Source organism: Mustelus asterias, chromosome 12 (genome assembly GCF_964213995.1).
Source record: "Mustelus asterias chromosome 12, sMusAst1.hap1.1, whole genome shotgun sequence".
Lineage (NCBI taxonomy): Eukaryota > Metazoa > Chordata > Chondrichthyes > Carcharhiniformes > Triakidae > Mustelus > Mustelus asterias.
Window position 1 is genome coordinate 101,927,941 of NC_135812.1, and position 24,894 is coordinate 101,952,834.

General features: G+C 53.7%; 1 protein-coding gene across 1 annotated transcript in view; it reads left to right on the forward strand.

The window, feature by feature from the left end:
• slc25a10a (solute carrier family 25 member 10a) overlaps positions 1-24,394 on the forward strand; it is a 26,045-nt gene extending 1,651 nt beyond the window's left edge. The window contains exons 2-11 of the mRNA XM_078225741.1: positions 2,986-3,105; positions 4,887-5,001; positions 5,256-5,304; positions 8,967-9,008; positions 10,340-10,383; positions 14,611-14,681; positions 16,617-16,709; positions 17,028-17,105; positions 19,196-19,252; positions 19,834-24,394. Coding sequence (XP_078081867.1) covers positions 2,986-3,105; positions 4,887-5,001; positions 5,256-5,304; positions 8,967-9,008; positions 10,340-10,383; positions 14,611-14,681; positions 16,617-16,709; positions 17,028-17,105; positions 19,196-19,252; positions 19,834-19,935 — 771 coding nt within the window. The 3' untranslated portion in view covers positions 19,936-24,394. The remainder of the gene's footprint in view (positions 1-2,985; positions 3,106-4,886; positions 5,002-5,255; positions 5,305-8,966; positions 9,009-10,339; positions 10,384-14,610; positions 14,682-16,616; positions 16,710-17,027; positions 17,106-19,195; positions 19,253-19,833) is intronic.
• Positions 24,395-24,894: the final 500 nt, after the last annotated feature.

Below are 24,894 nucleotides of genomic sequence, written 5' to 3' on the forward strand. Positions count from 1 at the left end.
GGGCCCAACCTACAAACCCTGGTGGCCACATCACACACACACCTGGAAGGCCCTAGTTACAATATATATAGACCAGGAGGAGGCCATTTCAGCCCCTTCAGCCTGTTCTGCCATTCAGTGAGAACGTGACTGCTCTGTGTCTTGATCCATTCCCCTTGACTCTGTATCATTATATCATCCCGTACAGCGGGCATTGATATCCGATTTAAGTTATGAAATCGGTTCACAACTACTGGTTTTTGTGGCTTCCAACGTTTCCAACAACCTTTTGTGTGAAGAAGTGTAATAATCGTCAGAGATAATCGGGTGGCCCAGTGGTTAGCCCTGCTGCCTCACAGCGCCAGGGACCCGGGTTCGATTCCGACCTTGGGTCACTTTCTGTGCGGAGTTTTGCTCATTCTCCTCGAGTCTGTGTGGGTTTCCTCCGGGTGCTCCGGTTTCCTCCCACACTCCAAAGATATGCGGGTTAGTTAAAGTAAAGTTTATTTATTAGTCACAAGTAAGGCTTACATTAACATTGCAATGAAGTTACTGTGAAATTCCCCTAGTCGCCACACTTCAGCGCCTGTTCGGGTCAATGCATCTAACCAGCACGTCTTTCAGGCTGTGGGAGGAAGCCGGAACACCCGGAGGAAACCCACGCAGACACGGGGAGAATGTGCAAAACTCCACACAGACAGTGACCCGAGGCTGGAATTGAACCCAGGTCCCCGGCGCAGTGAGGCAGCAATGCTAACCACTGTGCCACCGCGCCACCCATGTTAGGTGGATTGGCCATGCGTGGCGACTTCTTGTGAGCTGTGCCCAGCATGCCCTCTAATTCCATCTTTTACACTCGTTCTATGCTTCTAAAACTCTATTCTAACTCTTATTAAGTTGATCTTTCTCTACACCCTATGACTGTAACACTACATTAGAACCGTTGACAGAATCATAGAATCCCTACAGCGCAGAAGGAGGCCATTCAGCCCATCGAGTCTGCACCAACCACAATCCCACCCAGACCCTATCCCCATAACCCCATGCATTTACCCTAGGTAGTCCCCCTGACGCTAAGGAGCAATTTAGCATGGCCAATCCACCTAACCTGCACATCTTTTGGACTGTGGGAGAAAGCCGGAGCACCCGGAGGAAACCCACGCAGACACGGGGAGAATGTGCAAACTCCACACAGACAGTGACTGAAGCTGGGAATCGAACCCGGGTCCCTGACGCTTTGAGGCAGCTGTGCTAACCCCTGTGCCACCGTGCTGCCCCCTTCTGCACCCTCTCCTTTCCTTCTCTGTGAACGGTATGCTTTGTCTGTATAGCGCGAAAAGAAACAGTACTTTTCACTGTACATGTGACAATGAATCGAATCAAAAATCTTAACTGCCGTCTGAAATGGCCGAACGAGGCACTCAGTTCAAGAGAAATTGGAGAAAGACAAGATGTTGCGAAAGAATGAAAAACAAAATTACTGAATGAGTAAAGATTCTAACACTGGGAGCGAATGTTAACAAAACCCTTCACCTCTCCGCTACAAACACACACAAGTAGAAATCTGGATTGCAACTTGTTTCACGCGAATGCCATTGAAAAAGTTCCAGTCAATTTCAATCTGGCCTGATCCATTCCTAACCAGCCTGGGACCGGGTTAGCCCCGGGGCTGTGTGTTCTGTGGGCTTGTTGCCTGTAGGCTTGAGTTGTGTCTCTTTGGAGAAGTGAGTGTAAATAAGACGGTTTGAGATTTTATAGATAGTCAACAGTAGTTGCAAGGTTTTGATATTTTTATCGCGGGCTGTCGTGTCCCAGTTCCTGCGTTGGCTGAAAGCAGGTCATTCATCACAGGCTGTGGGGCATAAACAAATCCTGTGGCTTATATTCACACTGCACAGAATCCAACTGTGCTAAAGGAGGCCCATTGTGCCTGCACAGGCTTGTTGAAAGATCTCCAGCTAGTCCCACCCTCCCCGCTCCTTCCCCATAACCCTCTACATTTTTCATTTTTCTTTCATTCATTAGTCGGACATGGGCGTCGCTGGTTGGCCAGCATTTGTTGCCCGTCCCTAGTTGCCCTTGTTCAGAGGGCAATTGTTGAGAGTCAACCACGTTGCCGCGGCTCTGGAGTCACATGTAGGCCAGACCGGGTAACAACGGCAGATTTCCTTCCCTCAGGGACATTAGTGACCCAGATGAGTTTTTCCGACAATGGTTTCATGGTCATCAGTAGATTTTCCAATTTCAAGATATTTTTTTATTGAATTCGAATCTCACCATCTGCCCGGGGATTCGAGCCTGGGTCCCCAGAACATTAGCTGAGGGGCGGCACGGTAGCACAGTGGTTAGCACTGCTGCTTCACAGCTCCAGGGTCCCGGGTTCGATTCCCGGCTCGGGTCACTGTCTGTGTGGAGTTTGCACATTCTCCTCGTGTCTGCGTGGGTTTCCTCCGGGTGCTCCGGTTTCCTCCCACAGTCCAAAGATGTGCGGGTTAGGTTGATTGGCCAGGTTAAAAATTGCCCCTTCGAGTTCTGAGATGCGTAGGTTAGCGGGTAAATATGCGGGGGTAGGGCCTGGGTGGGATTGTGGTCGGTGCAGACTCGATGGGCCGAATGGCCTCCTTCTGCACTGTAGGGTTTCTATGACTTCTATGATTTCTGGATTAATAATCTAGCGATAATACCACTAGGCCATCGCCTTCTCCATTTTCAAGTGTTGAATTTGCTTTCCCAAGGCGACACATTCCAGATTGGAACAAGTCACTGGTTGACAGAACTTTTTTTTATTCATTCGTGGGACATGGGCGTCACTGACTAGGCCGGCGTTTATTGTCCATCCCGAGTTGCCCATGAGAAGGTGGTGGTGAGCTGCCATCTTGTAAACTCCCCTGCTCGGACCCTCCCCACCCTCAGTTTCTCTATCCTTCGTAGTGACAGAGGGTCAGTTAGTTTATTGCCCTTTCCCACGGGTGAGTGATGATTGTTTCCGCTGTCTCCCTGTGCCAGGTCCACCTACAGACCCAGCAGGAGGTGAAGTTGAGGATGATGGGGATGGCGGTACGCGTCGTTCGAACCGACGGATTTCTGGCGCTCTACAACGGGCTCAGTGCCTCACTCTGCCGACAGGTAAAGACCCCGATCACGGGGATGGGGGTGGGGGGGAGGTGGGCGATGCCACTGCCGGGGAGGAGGAGGGGGTGCGAAAGAGTAGGTGCCCGTGTCGGTCGCCCGCACTCAACCATCAACTCAAAGGATTTTTGAACGAGGTGACAAGGTTTGCCAGTGCATGGGGATGGGTGGGTGGGGCACGGGGTCTATATGGGTAGCAATAGGCGTTTGGGATGGGGGGTTGTGGTTTGGAGTTGTAAGGGAGGGGTAGTGATAATACAGTGGACATGTTTAACCCAATCAGAGGGTCCAATGAATGGACAGCACAGGCAGGACAAAGATGATGAACAAGACTGTCTCAATACTAACACTGGCGGTGTATTGGACAGAACAGGGACATGAGGAAGTCCAGTCCTACTCCGCAGCTTCGATACGGGAACAACTCCCAGAAGCTGGAGTTAGACTGGGGACTGATAAAGAATTATAGAATTCTACAGTGCGGAAGGAGGCCATTTGGCCCATCGAGTCTGCACCGACCACAATCCCACCCAGGCCCTATTCCCGTAACCCCACATGTTTACCCCGCTAATCCCCCTGACACTAAGGGTCAATTCAGCATGGCCAATCAACCGAACCCGCACATCTTTCAGACTGTGGGAGGAAACCGGAGCACCCGGAGGGAACAATCTGTCTAAGTGACCTCTCCCTTATCTCTCAGTTCGATCCATACAGGCTGTTGTCAAAGATTTTGTGACTAAGTTGCTGAGTTTGAAAATTCTGAACAAAACCCAATAGAGCAACATTTATAATTCTCTCTCTCTCCCTCTAGTGGTCTCTCCCCCCTACCCCCCCCCCCCCCCTCGTGGTCGCCCCCCCTCTCGTGGTCTCCGCCCCCCCTCTCGTGGTCTCCGCCCCCCCCCCCCCCCCCCCCCCCCCCCCACCCCGTGGTCTCCGCCCCCCTCTCGTGGTCTCCGCCCCCCCCCCCCCCCCTCGTGGTCTCGGACCCCCGCCCTCGGACCCCCCCCATTGGCCCCCACCCCCCGCTCGGCCGCCCCCCCTTCTCGGTGCTCCCTAGGCCTTCCCCCCTCGGCCCCTCTTGCTCGGGTCCCCCTCTCTTGCTCGCTCGCCCCCCCTCCCCCGCCCCTCGCTGGCCCGCCCCCCCCCCTCGCTCGTCCCCCTCCCCTCTCGCTCGCTTGCCCCCCCCCCCGTCTCTCGCTCGCTCGCCGCCACCCCCCCCCCCCCCCCCCCCCCCACCCCCCGTCTCTCTCTCGCTCTCTCGCTCTCTCTCTCTCTCGTGGGGAGAAGGTGCAGTGTTGAGCTCCTCCAGCAGAGGGTGGTGTCACACAGCCTTTGAGAGGGATGCAGTTTTCCAGCGAGTGCGATGGGTCTGGAGTGCGATGGGTCTGGAGTGCGATGGGTCTGGAGTGCGATGGGCCAAATGCGGGCAATTGGGATTAGCTCAGGGGTTTTAAAAAAAAAAGGGCTTGGACATGTTGGGCCGAAGGGCCTGTTTCCATGCTGTAAACCTCTACGACTCTAAGTTGCTGCTGAATCCTCTGTAGGTGAGGGGCGGTGGGTTCACTGGCGTATGGGGGCGGGGGAGTCGCTGGCATTTGGGGGGGCGGGGGGGGGGAATCGCCGGCGGTTCTACTCGTTGAGGGGGGACGCGTGGAAGGGGCGGAAGGTTCGTTGGGGGGGTGGGGAGAGGTGTGCTTGGGGGGGGGTGGTGGTGAGGAAGATGTGGGGGGGGGACGGTGTGCTGCGTGGTAATCTTGCTGCTTCTCTCTGTCTCTCTCTAGCTGACTTACTCACTGACTCGCTTTGCCATTTACGAGACTGTGAGGGACAAAATCGGTGGAGGACACAACAAACCCCTTCCTTTCTACCAGAAAGTTCTACTGGGAGCCTTTGGAGGTCAGTGTGTACCTGGCATCGACTAACTGTACCAGCCTCTGCCTGGGCTGTGTGGGCACTCTGTCTGCTGGGGGTGTTGCCTGGTTTGGGTGCCTGGTGAGTTGGGGGGGTGGGTTCTGGCGGGTGGGGGGGGGGGGGGGGGGGGCTGTGTTACTTATACTTGTACAGGACAAAACAGTTTCTCGTCAGTGTGTGTCACTTTTAAAACCCAGAAGGTGCGCTGCCCCTTTAACCGCCCGCTTCTGTTTCCACAGGTTTCACTGGGGGCTTTATTGGAACGCCGGCTGATATGGTAAATGTCAGGTTAGTGCACCCAATCCCCATGGCCAACCACCTCTACCCTCGCCACCTTCCTGCACTGCACCCTTCAGTCTACCCCCTCCCTCCTGCCCCTCCCTCCTCACCCTGCCCCTCGCTGAGTCTCCCCCCTCCTCACCCTGCCCCTCGCTGAGTCTCCCCCCTCCTCACCCTGCCCCTCGCTGAGTCTCCCCCCTCCTCACCCTGCCCCTCGCTGAGTCTCCCCCCTCCCCACCCTGCCCCTCGCTGAGTCTCCCCCCTCCTCACCCTGCCCCTCGCTGAGTCTCCCCCCTCCTCACCCTGCCCCTCGCTGAGTCTCCCCCCTCCCCACCCTGCCCCTCGCTGAGTCTCCCCCCACCCCCCTCCCCACCCTGCCCCTCGCTGAGTCTCCCCCCTCCTCACCCTGCCCCTCGCTGAGTCTCCCCCCTCCCCACCCTGTCCCTCGCTGAGTCTCCCCCGTCCCCACCCCCCTCCCCACCCTGCCCCTCGCTGAGTCTCCCCCCTCCTCACCCTGCCCCTCGCTGAGTCTCCCCCCTCCTCACCCTGCCCCTCGCTGAGTCTCCCCCCTCCTCACCCTGCCCCTCGCTGAGTCTCCCCCCTCCTCACCCTGCCCCTCGCTGAGTCTCCCCCCTCCTCACCCTGCCCCTCGCTGAGTCTCCCCCCTCCTCACCCTGCCCCTCGCTGAGTCTCCCCCCTCCTCACCCTGCCCCTCGCTGAGTCTCCCCCCTCCTCACCCTGCCCCTCGCTGAGTCTCCCCCCTCCCCACCCTGCCCCTCGCTGAGTCTCCCCCCTCCTCACCCTGCCCCTCGCTGAGTCTCCCCCCTCCTCACCCTGCCCCTCGCTGAGTCTCCCCCCTCCCCACCCTGCCCCTCGCTGAGTCTCCCCCCACCCCCCTCCCCACCCTGCCTCTCCTGCCCCCGGGAGATGTTTCTGGGTGCTGCCACTGCCCCCTGCTGGAGCTGCTGGGAAGGGCCCTGGATTCAGCACCTTGATAAGAGGTCTCTCAACGCCAGGTTAAAGTCCAACAGGTTTATTTGTAGCAAACGCCACGAGCTTTCGGAACTGGCTGCTCCTTCGTCAGGTGGGTGGGAGTTCTGATCACAAATAGGGCACAAAGACACAAACTCAATTTACATGAATAATGGTTGGAATGCGAGTCTTTACAGGTAATCAAGTCTTAAAGGTACAGACAATGTGAGTGGAGAGAGTGTTAAGCACAGGTTAAAGGGATGTGTATTGTCTCCAGCCGGGACAGTTAGTGAGATTTTGCAAGTCCAGGCAAGTCATGGGGGTTACAGATAGTGTGACATGAACCCAAGATCCCGGTTGAGGCCGTCCTCATGTGTGCGGAACTTGGCTATCAGTCTCTGCTCAGCGACTCTGCGTTGTCGTGTGTTGTGAAGGCCGCCTTGGAGAACGCTTACCCGAAGATCAGAGGCCGAATGCCCGTGACCGCTGAAGTGCTCCCCAACAGGAAGAGAACAGTCTTGCCTGGTGATTGTCGAGCGGTGTTCATTCATCCGTTGTCATAGCGTCTGCATGGTTTCCCCAATGTACCATGCCTCGGGACATCCTTTCCTGCAGCGTATCAGGTAGACAACGTTGGCCGAGTTGCAAGAGTATGTACCGTGTACCTGGTGGATGGTGTTCTCACGTGAGATGATGGCATCCGTTTCGATGATCTGGCACGTCTTGCAGAGGTTGCTGTGGCTCAGCCTTCCTCCGGAAGGCCGCTGCCCTTGACTTGACATGTATGCCCAAGCCGTCAGGAGGTGCGTCAACACCAGCTTCATCAGCCGCACTCACAAGACAGCCCCGAACATCACCCAAGCACAACGTAACGCCATCCACGCTCTCAAGACCAACCGCAACATTGTCATCAAACCAGCAGACAAAGGGGCCATCGTCATACTGAACAGAACGGATTACTGCAAAGAAGTGTACCGACAACTGAACAACGAGGAACACTACAGACAGTTACCCGCAGATCCGACCAAAGAACACACCCGTCAACTCAACACTCTGATCAAGACCTTTGATCCGGACCTTCAGAACACCCTCCTTGCTCTCATCCCACGTACTCCACGCGTTGGAGATCTCTACTGCTTCCCGAAGATACACAAGGCAAACACACCCGGCCGTCCCATCGTATCGGGCAATGGGACCCTGTGCGAGAACCTCTCTGTCTACGTCGAGGGCATCCTGAAACCCATTGTACAAAGAACCCCCAGCTTTTGTCGCAACACTACGGACTTCCTACAGAAACTCACAGTTGAACCAGGAGCACTCCTCGTCACAATGGATGTGTCGGCACTCTACACCAGCATCCCCCATGACAATGGCATTGCTGCAACGGCCTCAGTACTCAACGCTGTCAACTGCCAGTTTCCAGGTGCAATTTTACAACTCATCCGCTTCATCCTGGACCACAATGTCTTCACCTTCAACAACCAGTTCTTCATCCAGACACACGGAACAGCCATGGGGACAAAATTCGCACCTCAATATGCCAACATCTTCATGCACAGGTTCGAACAAGACTTCTTCACCGCACAGGACCTTCAACCGATGCTATACACTAGATACATCGATGACATTGTCTTCCTTTGGACTCATGGTGAACAATCACTGAAGCAACTATATGATGACATCAACAAGTTCCATCCCACCATCAGACTCACCATAGACTACTCTCCGGAATTGGTTGCATTCTTGGACACACGCATCTCCATTAAGGACGGTCACCTCAGCACCTCACTGTACCGCAAGCCCACGGATAACCTCACGATGCTCCACTTCTCCAGCTTCCACCCTAAACACGTTAAAGAAGCCATCCCCTACGGACAAGCCCTCCGAATACACAGGATCTGCTCGGATGAGGGGGATCGCAACAGACACCTCCAGACGCTGAAAGATGCCCTCATAAGAACAGGATATGGCGCTCGACTCATCGATCGACAGTTCCAACGCGCCACAGCGAAAAACCGCACCGACCTCCTCAGAAGACAAACACGGGACACGGTGGACAGAGTACCCTTCATCGTCCAGTACTTCCCCGGAGCGGAGAAGCTACGACATCTCCGCCGGAGCCTTCAACATGTCATTGATGAAGACGAACATCTCGCCAAGGCCATCCCCACACCCCCACTTGGTGATTCTGAACAGGTGCAACTAAATTTACAAATGAAACTTCCCCCCCGGTTTTCGTGGTGTTGCTAACTTGTAAGTCTCCACCCCACAGGCACACAGGAGAATTTAGGATGGGAATAGAGGGATATGGTCCCCGGAAGGGTAGGGTGGGGGTTTTAGTGCAGTCGGGCAGCAGGGTCGGTGCAGGGTCGGAGGGCCTGTTCCTGTGCTGTAATTTTCTTTGTTCTTTGTTTAATTGATTGGAATTTTGCCTGGTCTGCAATCCCGGGAACAGTATTCCGACCTTTCCACATATTCAGTCCTGTCCTCGTTCTCTGCCACAAACCACCCCCACCCCCCACCTTCCACTCGCCCCTTCACCGCCCTCTCTCCCGCACTCCACCCCCTGCCCTGCGGTGCCCGCTGCCCTGCGGTGCCCGCTGCCCTGCGGTGCCCGCTGCCCTGCGGTGCCCGCTGCCCTGCGGTGCCCGCTGCGCTTGGGGGTGATTATAACTGACTCTCTCTCTCTCCCTCTCCAGGATGCAGAATGACATGAAGCTCCCGGAGGAGCTGCGGAGGAAGTGAGTGCTTCCCAGTTTCCCTTCTCTCATCATCGGGCACTGAGACACGGGAACTGTGTCTGCTCCCGTGGGAATTTATAGACTCGACAGTCCTGGGCTAAGAGAGGGGGTGGGGGGATGGAATGGAGGGGAGGGGGGGATGGGGGGGAATGGAGGGGAGGGACAGCCAGGGCTGAAGTTGGGAGATTCTCTCCCCGCCCCTCCCCTCTCCCTCATCCCAGGTAGAAAAGTAAATTGTGAAGCGAAGCTAATCAAAATACAAAGGGAGACCGGTAGGTTAAGGGGGTGGTCGAAAATGTGGCAAATGGAGTGTAATCTGGCGAATATTGATAGGAGATATAAAAAAGAGGATTATTAAATTTATTCATTAGTATCACATTAACGCTGCAATGAAGTTACTGTGAGAATCCCCTAGTCGCCACGCTCTGGCGCCTGTTTTGGGTACACTGAGGGAGAATTTAGCACGGCCAATACACCCTAACCAGCACGTCTTTCGGACTGCGGGAGGAAACCGGAGGAAACCCACGCAGACACGGGGAGAACGTGCAAACTCCGCGCAGACAGTGACCCGAGCCGGGAATCGAACCCGGGTCCCTGGCGCTGTGAGGCAGCAGTGCTAACCCGCTGTGAGGCAGCAGTGCTAACCCGCTGTGAGGCAGCAGTGCTAACCCGCTGTGAGGCAGCAGTGCTAACCCGCTGTGCCGCCTGATATCTAAACAGTGAGAGATTTAGTGCAGAGGGATCTGGGTGGCCCAGTGCATGAATCGTAAACGGCTGGTATACAGATACAGCTGGTAATTAGCGAAGCTAATAGAATATTATTGTTCATTTGTGAGGGGAATTGAATAAAACCGCAGGGAGATTATGCTTCAGTTATACAGGGCGGTACCACAGCTGGAGAAGGTTTTCCAGACTAACTCCTGGAATGGGCGGGCTGTCTTGTGAGAGAAGGCTGGACAGGCCAGGCTTGTATCCGCTGGAGTTTTAGCCCCCTGTGGTATTTTCAGTCTGGGCAGTGAGGGGGAGGTTTCACCTCCTCACAGTCTGGCCCTGACTCTGTGTAGATGAGGGTGAGTGGCGGGACTGCCAGTGTGCAGTTGCTGCGGGAGGGAGGGGGTGAATGAGGGATTGAGGGAGGGGGAAGTAATTGATTGATTGAGAGAAAGAGGGAAAGATGGAGGGAATAATGAGGTGAGGGAGAGAGTTACTGATTGGTGGAGTGAGGGAGGGAGGGAGGGAGGGATGGAGGAGCCACTGGGGCCTGGCAAGTTGTTGGTTTTCCGTTCTTGCTCTCTGTTCATCGCCCTCCCTCTCTCTCTCTCTCTCCGCAGTTACAAACATGCGGTGGACGGACTCTATCGGGTTTTCCGGGAAGGTGAGTTGACAGCTGCCCGTTTCCTCGTAGCCCCTGCACCCGGATAAGGAGCGTGTAACAGGAACCCTGGTTATTCCACACATGGAACCCGGGTAACGCCCACTCCACACTCACCAGCCACCCCCCGCCCCCTCTCCTTCGTTGCTGCCTTACCGTCTTTGTCGGAAGCCTAACGGCGGAGTGTTGTTGGACTGAGGAAAATCCCCACCTGAGGTTGGAAAGCTGGAAAATCTCAGCAGGTCCGGCAGCATCTGTGGAGAGAGAATAGAGCTGTGAAGAAGGGTCTCCCAATCTCGAAACGCTGGCTCTATTCTCTCTCCGCAGACGCTGTCAGACCCGCTGAGATTTTCCAGCATTTTCTGTTTCTGTTTCGGATTCCAGCATCCGCAGTAATCTGCTTTATCTTATTAAGAGGTTGGAGCTGTGAAATCTTCTGGCTCTGATGGTGTAATTAGGATCTGACCCACTGGGGGGTGCCAGTGCAACATCTATAGCCATCGGCCTGGGTACAGAAGGTTGAGAGCAATGTCCTCGGACACAGCTTGTGGAGAGTGCACACTGCAAACAGCCCAGATACATCTCCGACAGAGCCGGTGTTTAACATTCGCATCCCCCAGCCCCACACCCTCTGCGGTAACGACACCAGCGGCCTTTAACATGTCTCCGATTTTAATCTCAGCACTGTCGGTGGCTGTGCCTTTAGCTGCCTGGACTCCGATCGAATTCCCTCCAGAAAGCGCTCTGCCTCTCTCTTTCCGACATTGACAAAGCCCTTTTGGTCATTTACCCTAAGAGCAGTTTGAGAGATTCGGGGTAAATACAGACTGTGAGTGAGAGCGGCGGTTAGTGCATTAAGCTGAGGAATCGTTGCCCAGACTAGCCTTGTGTTTACTCGAGTATCGAAGCTGTGAGGAGTGATCTCACTGATGTGTTTGAGATGGAAAATGGAGTTCATAGAATCATAGAATCCTACACTGCAGAAGGAGGCCATTCAGCCCATCACATCTGCACTGACCACAATCCCACCCAGACTCTATCCCCGTAACCCCATGCATTTACCCTAGCTAGTCCCACTGATGGCCAATTTAGCATAGCCAATCCACCTAACCTGCACATCTTTGGACTGTGGGAGGAACCTGTTGGACTTTAACCTGGTGTTGTTAAACTTCTTACTGTGGGAGGAAACCAGAGCACCCGGAGGAAACCCACGCAGACACGGGGAGAATGTGCAGACTCCGCACAGACAGTGACCCGAGCCGGGAATCGAACCCGGGACCCTGGCGCTGTGAGACAGCAGTGCTAACCACTGTGCTACCGTGCCGCTAACCACTGACATTGTAGAGAGGGAGAGAGACTATTCTTTCTGTCACAGATTCCAGGACAAGGGGACAGGATCCAAGCCCGGCACTGTAGAGAGAGAATCGGGAAACAGCGTTCAGATTGGGGGTGGTGGGAATCTGGAATTCCGACTGCTCCCAGTGCTGTACATGTTCAGGTCAAGGTTCAGATTGCTGGAATCGTATGGAGGAAAAAAACAGATCAAGAACAGCCAAGATGTCATCAAATCATAGAATCCCTACAGTGCAGAGGGAGGCCATTTGGCCCATCGAGTCTGCACCGACCACAATCCCACCCAGGCCCTTTTCCCGTAACCCCACATATTTACCCTGCTAATGCCCCTAATGCTAGGGTCAATTTTTTAGCATGGCCAATCAACCTAACCCGCACATCTTTCGGACTGCGTGAGGAAACTGGAGCACCCGGAGGAAACCCACACAGACACGGGGAGAACGTGGCGGCACGGTAGCACAGTGGTTAGCACTGCTGCTTCACAGCTCCAGGGTCCCGGGTTCGATTCCCGGCTCGGGTCACTGTCTGTGTGGAGTTTGCACATTCTCCTCGTGTCTGCGTGGGTTTCCTCCGGGTGCTCCGGTTTCCTCCCACAGTCCAAAGATGTGCGGGTTAGGTTGATTGGCCACGTTAAAAATTGCCCCTTAGAGTCCTGAGATGCGTAGGTTAGCGGGATTAGCGGGTAAAATATGTGGGGCTAGGGCCTGGGTGGGATTGTGGTCGGTGCAGACTCGATGGGCCGAATGGCCTCCTTCTGCACTGTAGGGTTTCTATGATTTCTATGAACGTGCAGACTCCATATAGGCAGTGACCTGAGGCTGGAATTGATTCCGGGTCCCTGGCGCTGTGAGGCAGCCGTGCTGACCACTGTGTCACCGTGCTGCCCCAGTTTGAACAGTCTTGAGGGGCTGAATGGCCTCACCCTGTGGGAGTTGGGTGGCACACTGCCCAGACCCTGGGCAAGTGGAGAATCAGTTGGATGAAGAAGGTGTTGTCTGAATGATCTGACCGTTAGCACTGTCACCTTACACTTACATCCCTGACTTTAGTGGGAGATGGTGGTGGAGTGGTGATGTCACTGGGCTAGAAACCCAGAGGCCTAGTCTGGGATCATGGGTTCAAATCTTCCCACAGCCACTGGTGGGATTTAAATTCAATTAATGAACTCTGGAATTGGAAGCTAGTCTCAGTAATGGTGACAAAAACTATCATTGATTGTTGTAAAAACCCATCTGGTTCACTAATGTCCATTAGGGAGGGAAATCTGCCCGTCGTTACCCGGTCCGGCCTACATGTGACTCCAGAGCCACAGCAATGACTCTCGGCTGCCCTCCGGCCTATCCAAGGGTGACTAGGGATGGGCAACAGATGCACATCCAATGGAAGAATAAATAAATACAGATATTCTGGGTGTCCCTCGCACTGAGCCGTGACTTGGGAGCAAGTTTCATGTTTTAATAAAAGCAAATCACTGCGGATGCTGGAAACTGAAACCAAAAGAGAAAATGCTGGAAAATCTCAGCAGGTCTGGCAGCATCTGTAAGGAGAGAAAAGAGCTGACGTTTCGAACCAGACGACCCTTTGTCAAAGCTAACATACAACACAGGAGCAGGAGTAGGCAGTTCGGCCCCTCGAGCTTTGACAAAGGGTCATCGGGACTCGAAACGTCAGCTCTTTTCTCTCCTCACAGATGCTGCCAGACCCGCTGAGATTTTCCAGCATTTTCTCTTTTGGTTTCATGTTTTTAATACCAGGTATGGGCGGGATGTCTTCTGAGGGAAGGTTGGAAGAGATTGGGTTTAGTATCCACTAGAGTTTAGAAGAGTGAGCGGTGACTCGATTGAAACCTTTAAGATCCTGAGGGATATTGATGGGGTGGATGTGGATGTTTCCTGTTGTGGAAGAATCTAGAACTGGGGGGGTGTGGGGGGTTGCTCATTTAAAATGGAGATGAGGAATTTTTCTCCGAGGGTTGAGAGTCCCTGGTACTCTTCCTCCAAAGGCAGTGGAAGCAGAGTCTCTGAATATTTCTAAGGCTGAGCTAGATAGATTGGTGATTAACGAGGGGGTGAAAGGTTATCGGGGATGGGGGGGGGGGCAGAAATGTGGGGTTGCGGTTACAATCCGATCAGCCATGATCATATGGAATGGTGGAACAGGCTCGAGGGGCTGAATGGTGTCCTCCTGCTCCTGTGTTGTACGTTAGACTCGAGGGGCCGAGTGGCCTACTCTAGCTCCTGTGTTGTACGTTAGGCTCGAGGGGCTGAATGGTGTCCTCCTGCTCCTGTGTTGTACGTTAGACTCGAGGGGCCGAGTGGCCTACTCCTGCTCCTGTGTTGTACGTTAGGCTCGAGGGGTCGAGTGGCCTACTCCTGCTCCTGTGTTGTACGTTAGGCTCGAGGGGTCGAGTGGCCTACTCTAGCTCCTGTGTTGTACGTTAGACTCGAGGGGCCGAGTGGCCTACTCCTGCTCCTGTGTTGTACGTTAGACTCGAGGGGCCGAGTGGCCTACTCCTGCTCCTGTGTTGTACGTTAGTATGGATTCGGCAGTCGAGTGAACCAGGTCCAGACTTCACCAAGCTGTTGCTATGCAGCCTGGGCCTAGTTCGGCAACTGAAGCCTTTGAACAGTTTGGAACATTGAATTGCACCAACTTCAAGTGGAACCTGAGCTGCGCTTGAGTTTATAAAATTTCTCACTAAAATTCCCCGAAGAAGGATGATATTGGATTTGAAGCGTTAACTGTGTTTCTCTCTGTGCAGACGCTGCCAGACCTGCTGAGTTTATCCAGCATTTTGTGTTTTTATGTCTGATTTCGAGCTGTATTTTGCTTATAATTTATAGTGAAGTTTCTAACCTGGCTTCTCTCCTCCTGCAGAGGGGATCAGGAAACTATTCTCTGGAGCCACAATGGCCTCATCAAGAGGAGCACTCGTTACAGTCGGGCAGGTAGGCCGCACTCTCCGCTTCCTTTAACCTGGTGTCCCAGCGAGGGTGCGATGGTGTGAGACTGGACTCTTTTTAAAAACAAAACAAACTCCTTTCTTATTCCTTAAAGTAACAGTTTTGCTTTAGGTTTAGGGATTGTCACGCGTGAGGTGAGTGGGTGGCGAGTCGTTCTGAGCTCAGGCCTCACGCTCCTCCCTCACAATCCGGCTGTCAGTGTGCGTCAGAGAGCCAGGCTCCTTTGGCAAGGTTCCTCTCTCTGCCCCAGTGTGGGGTTGGCTCCCTCCCTTTCCACAGGGGATAGCGCTGGACTAACAATCCAGAGTTCCCAGAGTTCAGATCCCTCCGGTGGAAGTTCTAAAGGCCCCAGCACCCCCAGCTGACGGTGCGGCTCAGGAAGGGAGTAAATGCCAATCACATCCTGTGAATGAATGGAACGGAACTTATTCCTGTCCTGGAGGAAGCGGCAGGTCCCTTAACTCTGGCGAGGAGCGATTGTGGTTACAACACCAAGCTCACCTCACTGACAGAGGAATGTTGTGACAGAATGGCTTGCTGTGTTTACGGTTCACGTGGATTACAGTCACCGACCCCACGGGGACGTGGACAGGGATTCTGTACCGACCCCTCGCTGCCGGTGATGGGGACTCTGTACTGACCCCACGGTGCCGGTGATTGGGACTCTGTACTGACCCCATGCTGCCGGTGACGGGGACTCTGTACCGACCCCTTGGTGCTGGTGACGGGGACTCTGTACCGACCCCTTGGTGCTGGTGACGGGGACTCTGTACCGACCCCTCGCTGCCGGTGACAGGGACTCTGTACCGACCCCACACTGCCGGTGACGGGGACTCTGTACTGACCCCATGCTGCCGGTGACGGGGACTCTGTACTGACCCCATGCTGCCGGTGACGGGGACTCTGTACCGACCCCACGGTGCCGGTGACGGGGACTCTGTACTGACCCCATGCTGCCGGTGACGGGGACTCTGTACCGACACCCCGGTGACGGGGACTCTGTACCGACCCCTCGCTGCCGGTGACGGGGACTCTGTACCGACCCCACACTGCCGGTGACGGGGACTCTGTACTGACCCCATGCTGCCGGTGACGGGGACTCTGTACCGACCCCACGGTGCCGGTGACGGAGACTCTGTACCGACCCCACGGTGCCGGTGACGGGGATTCTGTACCGACCCCACGGTGCCGGTGACGGGGACTCTGTACCGACCCCACACTGCCGGTGATTGGGACTCTGTACCGACCCCTCGCTGCCGGTGACAGGGACTCTGTACCGACCCCACGGTGCCGGTGACGGGGACTCTGTACTGACCCCATGCTGCCGGTGACGGGGACTCTGTACCGACACCCCGGTGACGGGGACTCTGTACCGACCCCTCGCTGCCGGTGACGGGGACTCTGTACCGACCCCACACTGCCGGTGACGGGGACTCTGTACTGACCCCATGCTGCCGGTGACGGGGACTCTGTACCGACCCCACGGTGCCGGTGATGGAGACTCTGTACCGACCCCACGGTGCCGGTGACGGGGACTCTGTACCGACCCCACGGTGCCGGTGACGGAGACTCTGTACCGACCCCACGGTGCCGGTGACGGGGATTCTGTACCGACCCCACGGTGCCGGTGACGGGGACTCTGTACCGACCCCACACTGCCGGTGATTGGGACTCTGTACCGACCCCTCGCTGCCGGTGACAGGGACTCTGTACCGACCCCTCGCTGCCGGTGACGGGGACTCTGTACCGACCCCTCGCTGCCGGTGACGGGGACTCTGTACCGACACCCCGGTGACGGGGACTCTGTACCGACCCCTCGCTGCCGGTGATTGGGACTCTGTACCGACCCCTCGCTGCCGGGGACGGAGACGGGGTGAGACGCTGCGTGCATCAATGTGTGTTTTGTATTTTCCCCTGCAGTTGGCCTGCTATGACCAAGCGAAGCAGCTGGTGCTACATTCTGGCTTCATGTCCGACAATATTTTCACCCACTTCCTCGCCAGTTTTATTGCTGTAAGTGTTGATTTTATCCAGCGCCTGTGCCCGGTGTTCTGTGTGAGAGTGTCGGTTAATTGTTGGTTGGTGGAATCTTTCCCGTTTGTTACTCTGTTGTTCCAGGTCGTACTCCTCTCTCTCGGCTGTGTTCTCGTTTTGTCTTGCCGTCTGTCGATGAGAGTGTGTTTGTTCCTGCGCCCTCACCCTCCCTTTCCCCCTCGCTCAGCCGCTCTCGCCCATTCACCCCCTCCCCTTTCAGGGGGCAGTGGGGGATGCTGACTGGATCAAAATGCCCGAGTCTAACTCTCTCTCTCTCCCCCTTTTCTTGAGTAACAGGGTGGATGTGCCACGTTTCTATGCCAACCGCTGGATGTTGTAAAGACCAGGCTAATGAATGCGAAAGGAGAATATCGGGTAAGGGACAAACTGACGAACTGGTAACCTGCCCAGCGGCGCAGTGGTTAGCACTGCTGCCTCACAGCGCCAGGGACATGGGTTCGATTCCCGGCTTGGGTCACTGTCTGTGCGGAGTTTGCACATACTCCCTGTGTCTGTGTGGGTTTCCTCCGGGTGCTCCGGTTTCCTCCCACAGTCTGAAAGACGTGCTGGTTAGGATGCATTGACCCGAATAGGCACCGGAATTTCACAGTAACTTCATTGCAGTGTTAATGTAAACCTTACTCGTGACTAATAAATAAACTGTAGAAACTTCCCATGGGCCTGACTAAACCGGGTTTCTTGTAGAAAGGTCAAGGGTCGGCAGCCATCTTGGGAGAGGAGGCTTTAGCTGCCATTATTAGATTAAGCAATCTCTGTCTCCCTATTAATATGTTAATGTTGTTTATCCAGCGGAAGATACCGTTCAGTTAGAGGCAACAAGATGAAATAAAACTTACTCCAACTGATAAATCAAAGAAAAAAGGTTTAATAAAGCAACTTCATTACTCCAACACTTGAGGCCTCACCCTGGGCCATTCCACGCTCCCACAATCCCCAGCAGCTTCTTATTTATACCGAGTCAGCTGACCACATCATTGTCATTGGTTACATAGTTTACTGGGTCAGCTGACCCATACAGCCTGTTACCATTGGCCAAACTCCAACAGATCCAATGTTATCATTGGTTATATTCTAACAAATGTCGAGCAGCAATCCATTGTGCAAGTTAGAATCATAGAATCCCGACAATGCAGAAGGAGGCCATTCTGCCCATCCCGTCTGCACTAACAACAATCCCATCCAGGCCCTATCCCTGTAACCCCACATATTTACCCCACTAATCCCTCTAACCTACGCATCCCGGGACACTAAGGGGCAACTTAGCACGGCCAATCAACCTAACCCGCACATCTTTCGGACTGTGGGAGGAAACCGGAGCACCTGGAGGAAACCCACGCAGACACGGGAAGAATGTGCAGACTGCACACACACAGTGACCCGAGCTGGGAATCGAACCCGGGACCCTGACGCTGTGAGGCAGCAGTGCTAACCACCGTGCTTTGATTTTTTTTTAGTTCATTTTAAAGCTTTATTCCTTTCCCCCGTTGGTCATGTTCCTTTAATTTACGAAACCTGACCTTGACACAATGTCCTAAGGTACCTGCACGCTGGGGGTGGGGTGGGGGTGGGGGGGAGCGGGGGGCAGAAGGGCCTGTTCCTGTGCTGTACTTGCAGCCAGTCTCTACGACACAGGGAGTGGAGAGAGAATGGGGATGTGGTATTGACCTGACTGTGGAACCACCACATCCGTGTTTCAAGATGGCGGGAGAGCGCGGCGACCCTTTGCGAGCTCTGTACGGTATGATTTGTATGGGTAGCAACCAAAACAATACTTTTCACTGCATCTCTGTGCGTGTGACAATAATAAATCAAATCAAAAACTTTCACTTTAAACATTCGGGGAATTGTTGACGCAGCAGGTGGTGTTTGCTGGTCCCAATTCTGTCTTGTCAAATAATTTGGCCAACGTAGGGGTCATGGTCTAAGAATAAGGGGGAAGCCATTCGGGACTGAGATGAGAAGAACTTCTTCACGCAGAGTTGTGAAATTCTCTACCACAGGAAGTTGTTGGGGGCCAGTTCGTTAGACATGTTTCAAGAGGAAGCTGGAAGTGGCCCTTGTGGCGAAAGGGATCAAGGGGATGAAGAGAAAGCGGGAGTGGGATACTGAGAGTGCATGGTCAGCCATGATCATATTGAATGGTGGTGCAGACTCGAAGGGCGAATGGCCTCCTCCAGCACCTGTTTTCTATCCTTCTATGGCTGAAAGTGCTCAGGTTTGGGCTGGGGGGTGGTGCAGGGGCGGGGAGGTGCTGGTGATGGGCAGGAATGTAAGACGGGAGGTGAGTTAAAGCAGGTAGCACGATGTTGGTGCGACCAAGTGTGTGTTTTAAGGGAGTTGGAAGGCAGACGGAGGCTCCGGTGTCCTGGCAGACAGAGTGTTTGATGGGAGACGGCGCAATGAGTCTTTCTTTTTATCCAAAGTGTTGTGTTTGTTTTCTCTAGAGTCTGTGGCACTGCATTGCAGACACTGCCCAACTGGGTCCTCTTGGTTTTTACAAGGTGAGGTGAAGATATTGATGTGTGTGTTGTATTCGAGGAGACTTTGTACCCTGCCCCCCCCCCCCCCGCCCCCCCCAAGCCCCTCGGGGTAAACTCCTGGTCTTCACTGGCCAATTGGAACGGAAATAATTCAAATTGGACATTTCGGGAAGAAAATCAAATGGTTCATCAGAAAAACAGTTGGGTATTCCTCCGGAAGCTGGAGAGGGGTGGAGCTCCGGGGAGGCTGAGGAGTGGGTGGGAAACGAGAGAGAGGGTGGGGGTGGGAGGCGGGGTGGGGGCTGGAGAGTGGGTGGGGGAGTGGGTGGGAGAGGGCTGGGGAGGGGCCTGGGAGCAGGGAGTGAGTGGGGGGGCGGGGGAGAGTGGGGTAGAGAGGTGAGGACGGGTGGTTTGGGCGGGGGGGCGCAGGTATGAGGTTGGTGGGTGTGCGGGGGTAGGTGGTTGAGGGTGGGGCAGAGTGTGGTGGGGGGAGGGGGGAGGGCGTTGTCTCTCGGGCTGTGCCGGGATCCACTCCCTTCACTTAGTTGATATTTGTTGTCTTTTCTGGATCTCCCACCCTGACGTTCCTCTTCCTTCTCCAGGGTTTAATTCCAGCTGGAATCCGGTTGGTGCCTCACACGGTCCTGACATTCCTCTTCCTGGAACAGTTGAGGACTCACTTTGGAATTCTGGTGCAAGCCTGACCTTCGGGAGGTCACTGCATCAGCTGATCACTATGGCGACGCCCCACTGATTAACGTCCCGAGCAGGGAACAAGATTTAGCTGCAATAAATTGAATTTGAAAGTTATTCCTCAGACCCCCACGTCCACTAGCCAAAGGCACAGCGGGCGGGTAATTAGCTTTTCCACATTGTCTTCCCCGACTGAGCCTCTCCCTCTCCTCCCCCCCCCCCCCCGCCCCCCTCCATCCCCCCCCCCCCCCCCCCCCCCCCCCCGCCCCCCTCCATCCGACTGAGTCCCCACTGTCCCAGTGCAGGCCGGCGCGCAGGCCCCACTGTCCCAGTGCAGGCCGGCGCGCGGACCCCACTGTCCCAGTGCAGGCCGGCGCGCGGACCCCACTGTCCCAGTGCAGGCCGGCGCGCGGACCCCACTGTCCCAGTGCAGGCCGGCGTGCGGACCCCACTGTCCCAGTGCAGGCCGGCGCGCGGACCCCACCACTCTAAGTTCACAGTCGTTTTCTGTTCTTGTGTGGAAGCATCTGACTGTCGCTGGTCCAGGAATTTACAATTCATCTCATTTAGCTTTGAGTGCCTTAAGTAGCAACTGGATCCGCTTCCGCTTCCCCCCGCGTGTGGACATCTTCCTGTTCGTCAGCAGAATTGACCATTTCTCTGTGTTTGATGTTCTCTGTACAGAGATGCACTCTGGGTAAATGGTGCAATGGGTGCTGACTGGGGACGGGGTTAATGGAGCTTCCAGAATTATCCGCGCACTTCGCTGTCCCACCCCCGCCCAGCGCAGTTGAGCTGGAAGCGGTAGATATGATCTGGTGTGACCTCTTCCCCAATCCCCACTCACGCCTGCAGTGAGGTGGGAGGGATGGGGGCTGAAGGGGACAGGGGAGGCTCGTTATGTCTGCCCCTCGCTCTCGCCGGGTGTCAGATCCGGAAGGTAACCAATCCACGGACAGCTCGTGGCCTTACGGAATTAAGAGTTTATTGCAATAAATGCTTGCTGTTTTTTTTCAGAAAGCAAAATGTCTTAAATTGGGACGAGCATCTTTTGTTTTAGGTTATTTTCCATCACTTGCATTATAATTGAGCATTGCTGAGAAAGAGACATGCTGTCAAAATTTCTCATCTTGCACTCATCAGGACAGACACAAGAATACCAAATTTCAAAGGGAACAACAATTTATGCTGCATGAGTGCTGATGGGTTGGCAAGTTGACTGGCCGAGACGTTGCCATGGTGAATGCTCCCCCTCCCCAACCCACCCATGCTTTCGATGCTATGTCTGGACATATTCCTTTTGGTTGCAGAGTACAGGTTCCTGCGTATGACACTTTTAGCACATGTAATGAGCTACATTGCGAGCCCAGCCAATAATCCTAAACTGATTGTCAGAGTAATTCTTAGCACACTCGGTGTTGTTCAGCAAGTGCTGTCCAATCGCAGTAATACAGCTAATATTGGTTCAGAGTTTTGCAAAGTGGGCAGGGTTGGGTACAGTCAGTGGATGGTCCATTTGCGAACAGCCGTAGGGAGGGGCTGTTTGAAACCACCCGCCTGTGTCTCTTTCTCAGCAATCGTTTTGTCCATGGTTAAAAGCAAGCTGGAACCCTGTGTCGGAATACTTGTAGTGACTGAGCTTCCAGAGCAACACTTACACCTTCAGCATCTCTAATCATTCCCTTCTTGATTCCCAAAATCCTTCTTTAATCTTCCTTCCTCCCCCTTGCCTCAAGACTAACTGAAAGCTCTCTCTCCATCAGTGCAGAAACCTTGGAAATGCTGCCTCCATTGCATGTTGCCTTCTCGTTCCCCTTTCGTGCCTTTCCAGAGAGATTTTCCCCCCCCCCCTCTTGTGCCTGCCTGGGGGATGTGCCTTCCTACCCCATACCTGCTGTTGCTGCTGGAGGGGGGGTTCCGGGTGTCATGGAGAAAGCTCCCTCACTCTGCACACTCTGTACAGCCCGGAGTGAGAAACTCTGCCATTACCACGTCGACAGGAAATCCCGCCCACCATTAGCTGGTTAAAATGGCGGAAATTGAGGTGTTTAAAGTTTTTGAAGTCTTATTTATTAGTCACAAGTAAGGCTTGCATTAACACTGCAATGAAGTTACTGTGAAATTCCCTTAGTCGCCACACTGGCACCTGTTCGGGTCAATGCACCCTAACCAGCACGTCTTTCAGACTGTGGGAGGAAACCGGAGCGCCCGTAGGAAACCCACGCAGACACGGGGAGAACGTGCAAACTCCACACAGACAGTGACCCCCCAAGCCGGGAATCGAACCCGGGTCCTTGCGGCTGTGAGGCTGCAGTGCTAACCCACTGTGTCGCCCATTTACCACAGGGCTTTCATTGGCTACCAACCCCATTTGGGGCGACGTGCCGAGATTGTGTGAGGCACTATGGGAAATGCGAGTTATTCCTAAGTTGCCCTTTACCCTCGCAAATGGACAACACCCCCCCCCCCCCCAAAAATCAGCCCACCTTGAGTTATCGATTGGCTGTCTCCAATGTTAATGAGTCCAAATCAGCTGCCTTTCCCATTCTCTGAGCAGCTGGGTACAGCTCACAGTGTAACACTCACAACTCCACTTCATAAAACAAATTCTCCCCACCTCGCCCCCTCCATCTTTAATCTGCTCCCTCTACATCTGCATCCTCTGGGTATTTGCCTCTGGGAACAGTTTCTCCTTATTGGCACCATCAAGTGTACAATTTTGAACGCCTCGATCAAATCTCTTATCCTTCTCCACTCCAAGAGCAGCCCCAGTTTTTCCCCAAGACTCTCTCTCGGGTTCCTCGTCCAGGCGATCTGTGTTTGCTTTTTTAAGGATGTGGGTTTGAGTGATTAAGCATTTGTAGACCAACGGGGTCCAAGTCCCTCCTCTTGGGAAATAAATCTTTTGCACTCGCCCAAGAAGGGGCAGATGAGGCCTTGGCCTTAGGTCGGAGTTGAAAAGCGGCACCTCTGACAGTGCGGCACTCCCTCAGTACCGGCACTGGGGGACGTCAGCCAAAAGAGAAGATGCTGGAAAATCTCAGCGGGTCTGGCAGCATCTGTAAGGAGAGAAAAGAGCTGACGTTTCGAGTCCAGACGGCCCTTTGGCAAAGCTAAAAGGCAGAGAAAGTGGGAGATATTTATACTGCAGGGGGAGGGAATGAAAGATGAGTCATAGCCACAAAAACAAACCTAACTGGAATTAGAATTTATTTAAATAAATGCTTGCTATTTTTTTAGATCATTTTCAGAAAGCAAAATGTTTTAAATTGGGTCGAGCATTTTTATTTAGGTTATTTTCAATCAGTTAAATTACCCTCTGATTTCAGCTTCTCTATCATTTGGCCATTCACACCTTCTATTCTCTGTGGACTGTCATTAGCACCTCCTAACCTTTCTCCTTGGTTTTGTGGCTATAGTAAGAAGTCTCACAACACCAGGTTAAAGTCCAACAGGTTTATTTGAAATCACGAGCTTTCGGAGCGCTGCTCCTTCATCAGGTGAGTGGAGAGGCAGGTTTGACAAACACAGCCTATATAGACATAGACACGATTGCAAGATAATGGTTGGAATGCCAGTCTTTTCAGGTAAATCAAGTCTTTACAGATACAGACAGTGTGAGTGGACTCTCTGTCTCGCACTGTCTGTACCTGTAAAGATTTGATAACATGAAGACTCTCATTCCAACCATTATCTTGCAATTGTGTCTTTGTCTATATATGCCGTGTTTGTGAAACCTGCCTCTCCACTCACCTGATGAAGGAGCAGCGCTCCGAAAGCTCGTGCTACCAAATAAACCTGTTGGACTTTAACCTGGTGTTGTGAGACTTCTTACTGTGTCCACCCCAGTCCAAAGCTGGAATGTCCACTTCATGGCTTTTGTGGCTATGACTCATCTTTCATTCCCTCCCCCTGCAGTATAAATATCTCCCACTTTCTGTGCCTTTTAGCTTTGACAAAGGGATCACCTGGACTCGAAACGTCAGCTCTTTTCTCTCCTTACGGATGCTGCCGGACCTGCTGAGATTTTCCAACGTTTTCTCTTGGTTTCAGATTCCAGCATCTGCAGTAAATTTGCTTTTAACTGGGGGAACGTCAGGCCTGGCGTCATGGTCAACTGTCCAGTGTGCGACTTGAACCCACGACCTTCAGATTCGGAGCAGAGAAAGTGTAAAAGATGCTTTTGGATTATTGCAAAGTTCATTCAAAGATGGTCTTGTGGGGAAGGGAGGTGACAGGGATCAGGTTGTTTGTGGAGGTTTGAGCAATATTAATGCAGCTTTGATGAACAGTGTTTGTGGTCGTGGGGTAGGACTCACCATGTGATTGGGTGGAGGCAAACTGGAATCAGGAGAATTTCCAAAATGTTGCATTCCTAATTTATGATTGCATTTAAAGATTTAAAAATTGAGTTTATTCGGGCTGCGACGCCCAATTTTGGTGTAAATTAGGATTACGTTTTACAATAAAATTACGTAAAATCAGAACATGCCTGAGTTTTGTCTTCCTGTCGGAGTGGTCGCCCGGGGAGGAGGGGTCGGTTACAGCTCCTGGGAAACACAGTTCCCAATCCCGAGATCTGACCAAGAGTCATCCAGACTCAACATCAGCTCTATAGAACTACAAAAGGTCATGAATGTAGCCCAGTCCATCACGCAAACCAGCCTCCCATCCATTGACTCTGTCGACACTTCTTGCTGCCTCGGAAAAGCAGCCAGCATAATCAAGGACCCCACGCACCCCGGACATTCTCCCACCTTCTTCCGTCGGGAAAAAGATAAAAGTCTGAGGACACGTACCAACCGACTCAAGAGCAGCTCCTTCCCTGCTGCTGTCAGACTTTTGAATGGACCTACCTCGCATTAAGTTGATCTTTCTCTACACCCTAGCTATGACTGTAACACTGCATTCTGAACTCTCTCCTTCTCTATGAATGGTATGCGTTGTATAGCGCGCAAGAAACTGTATGC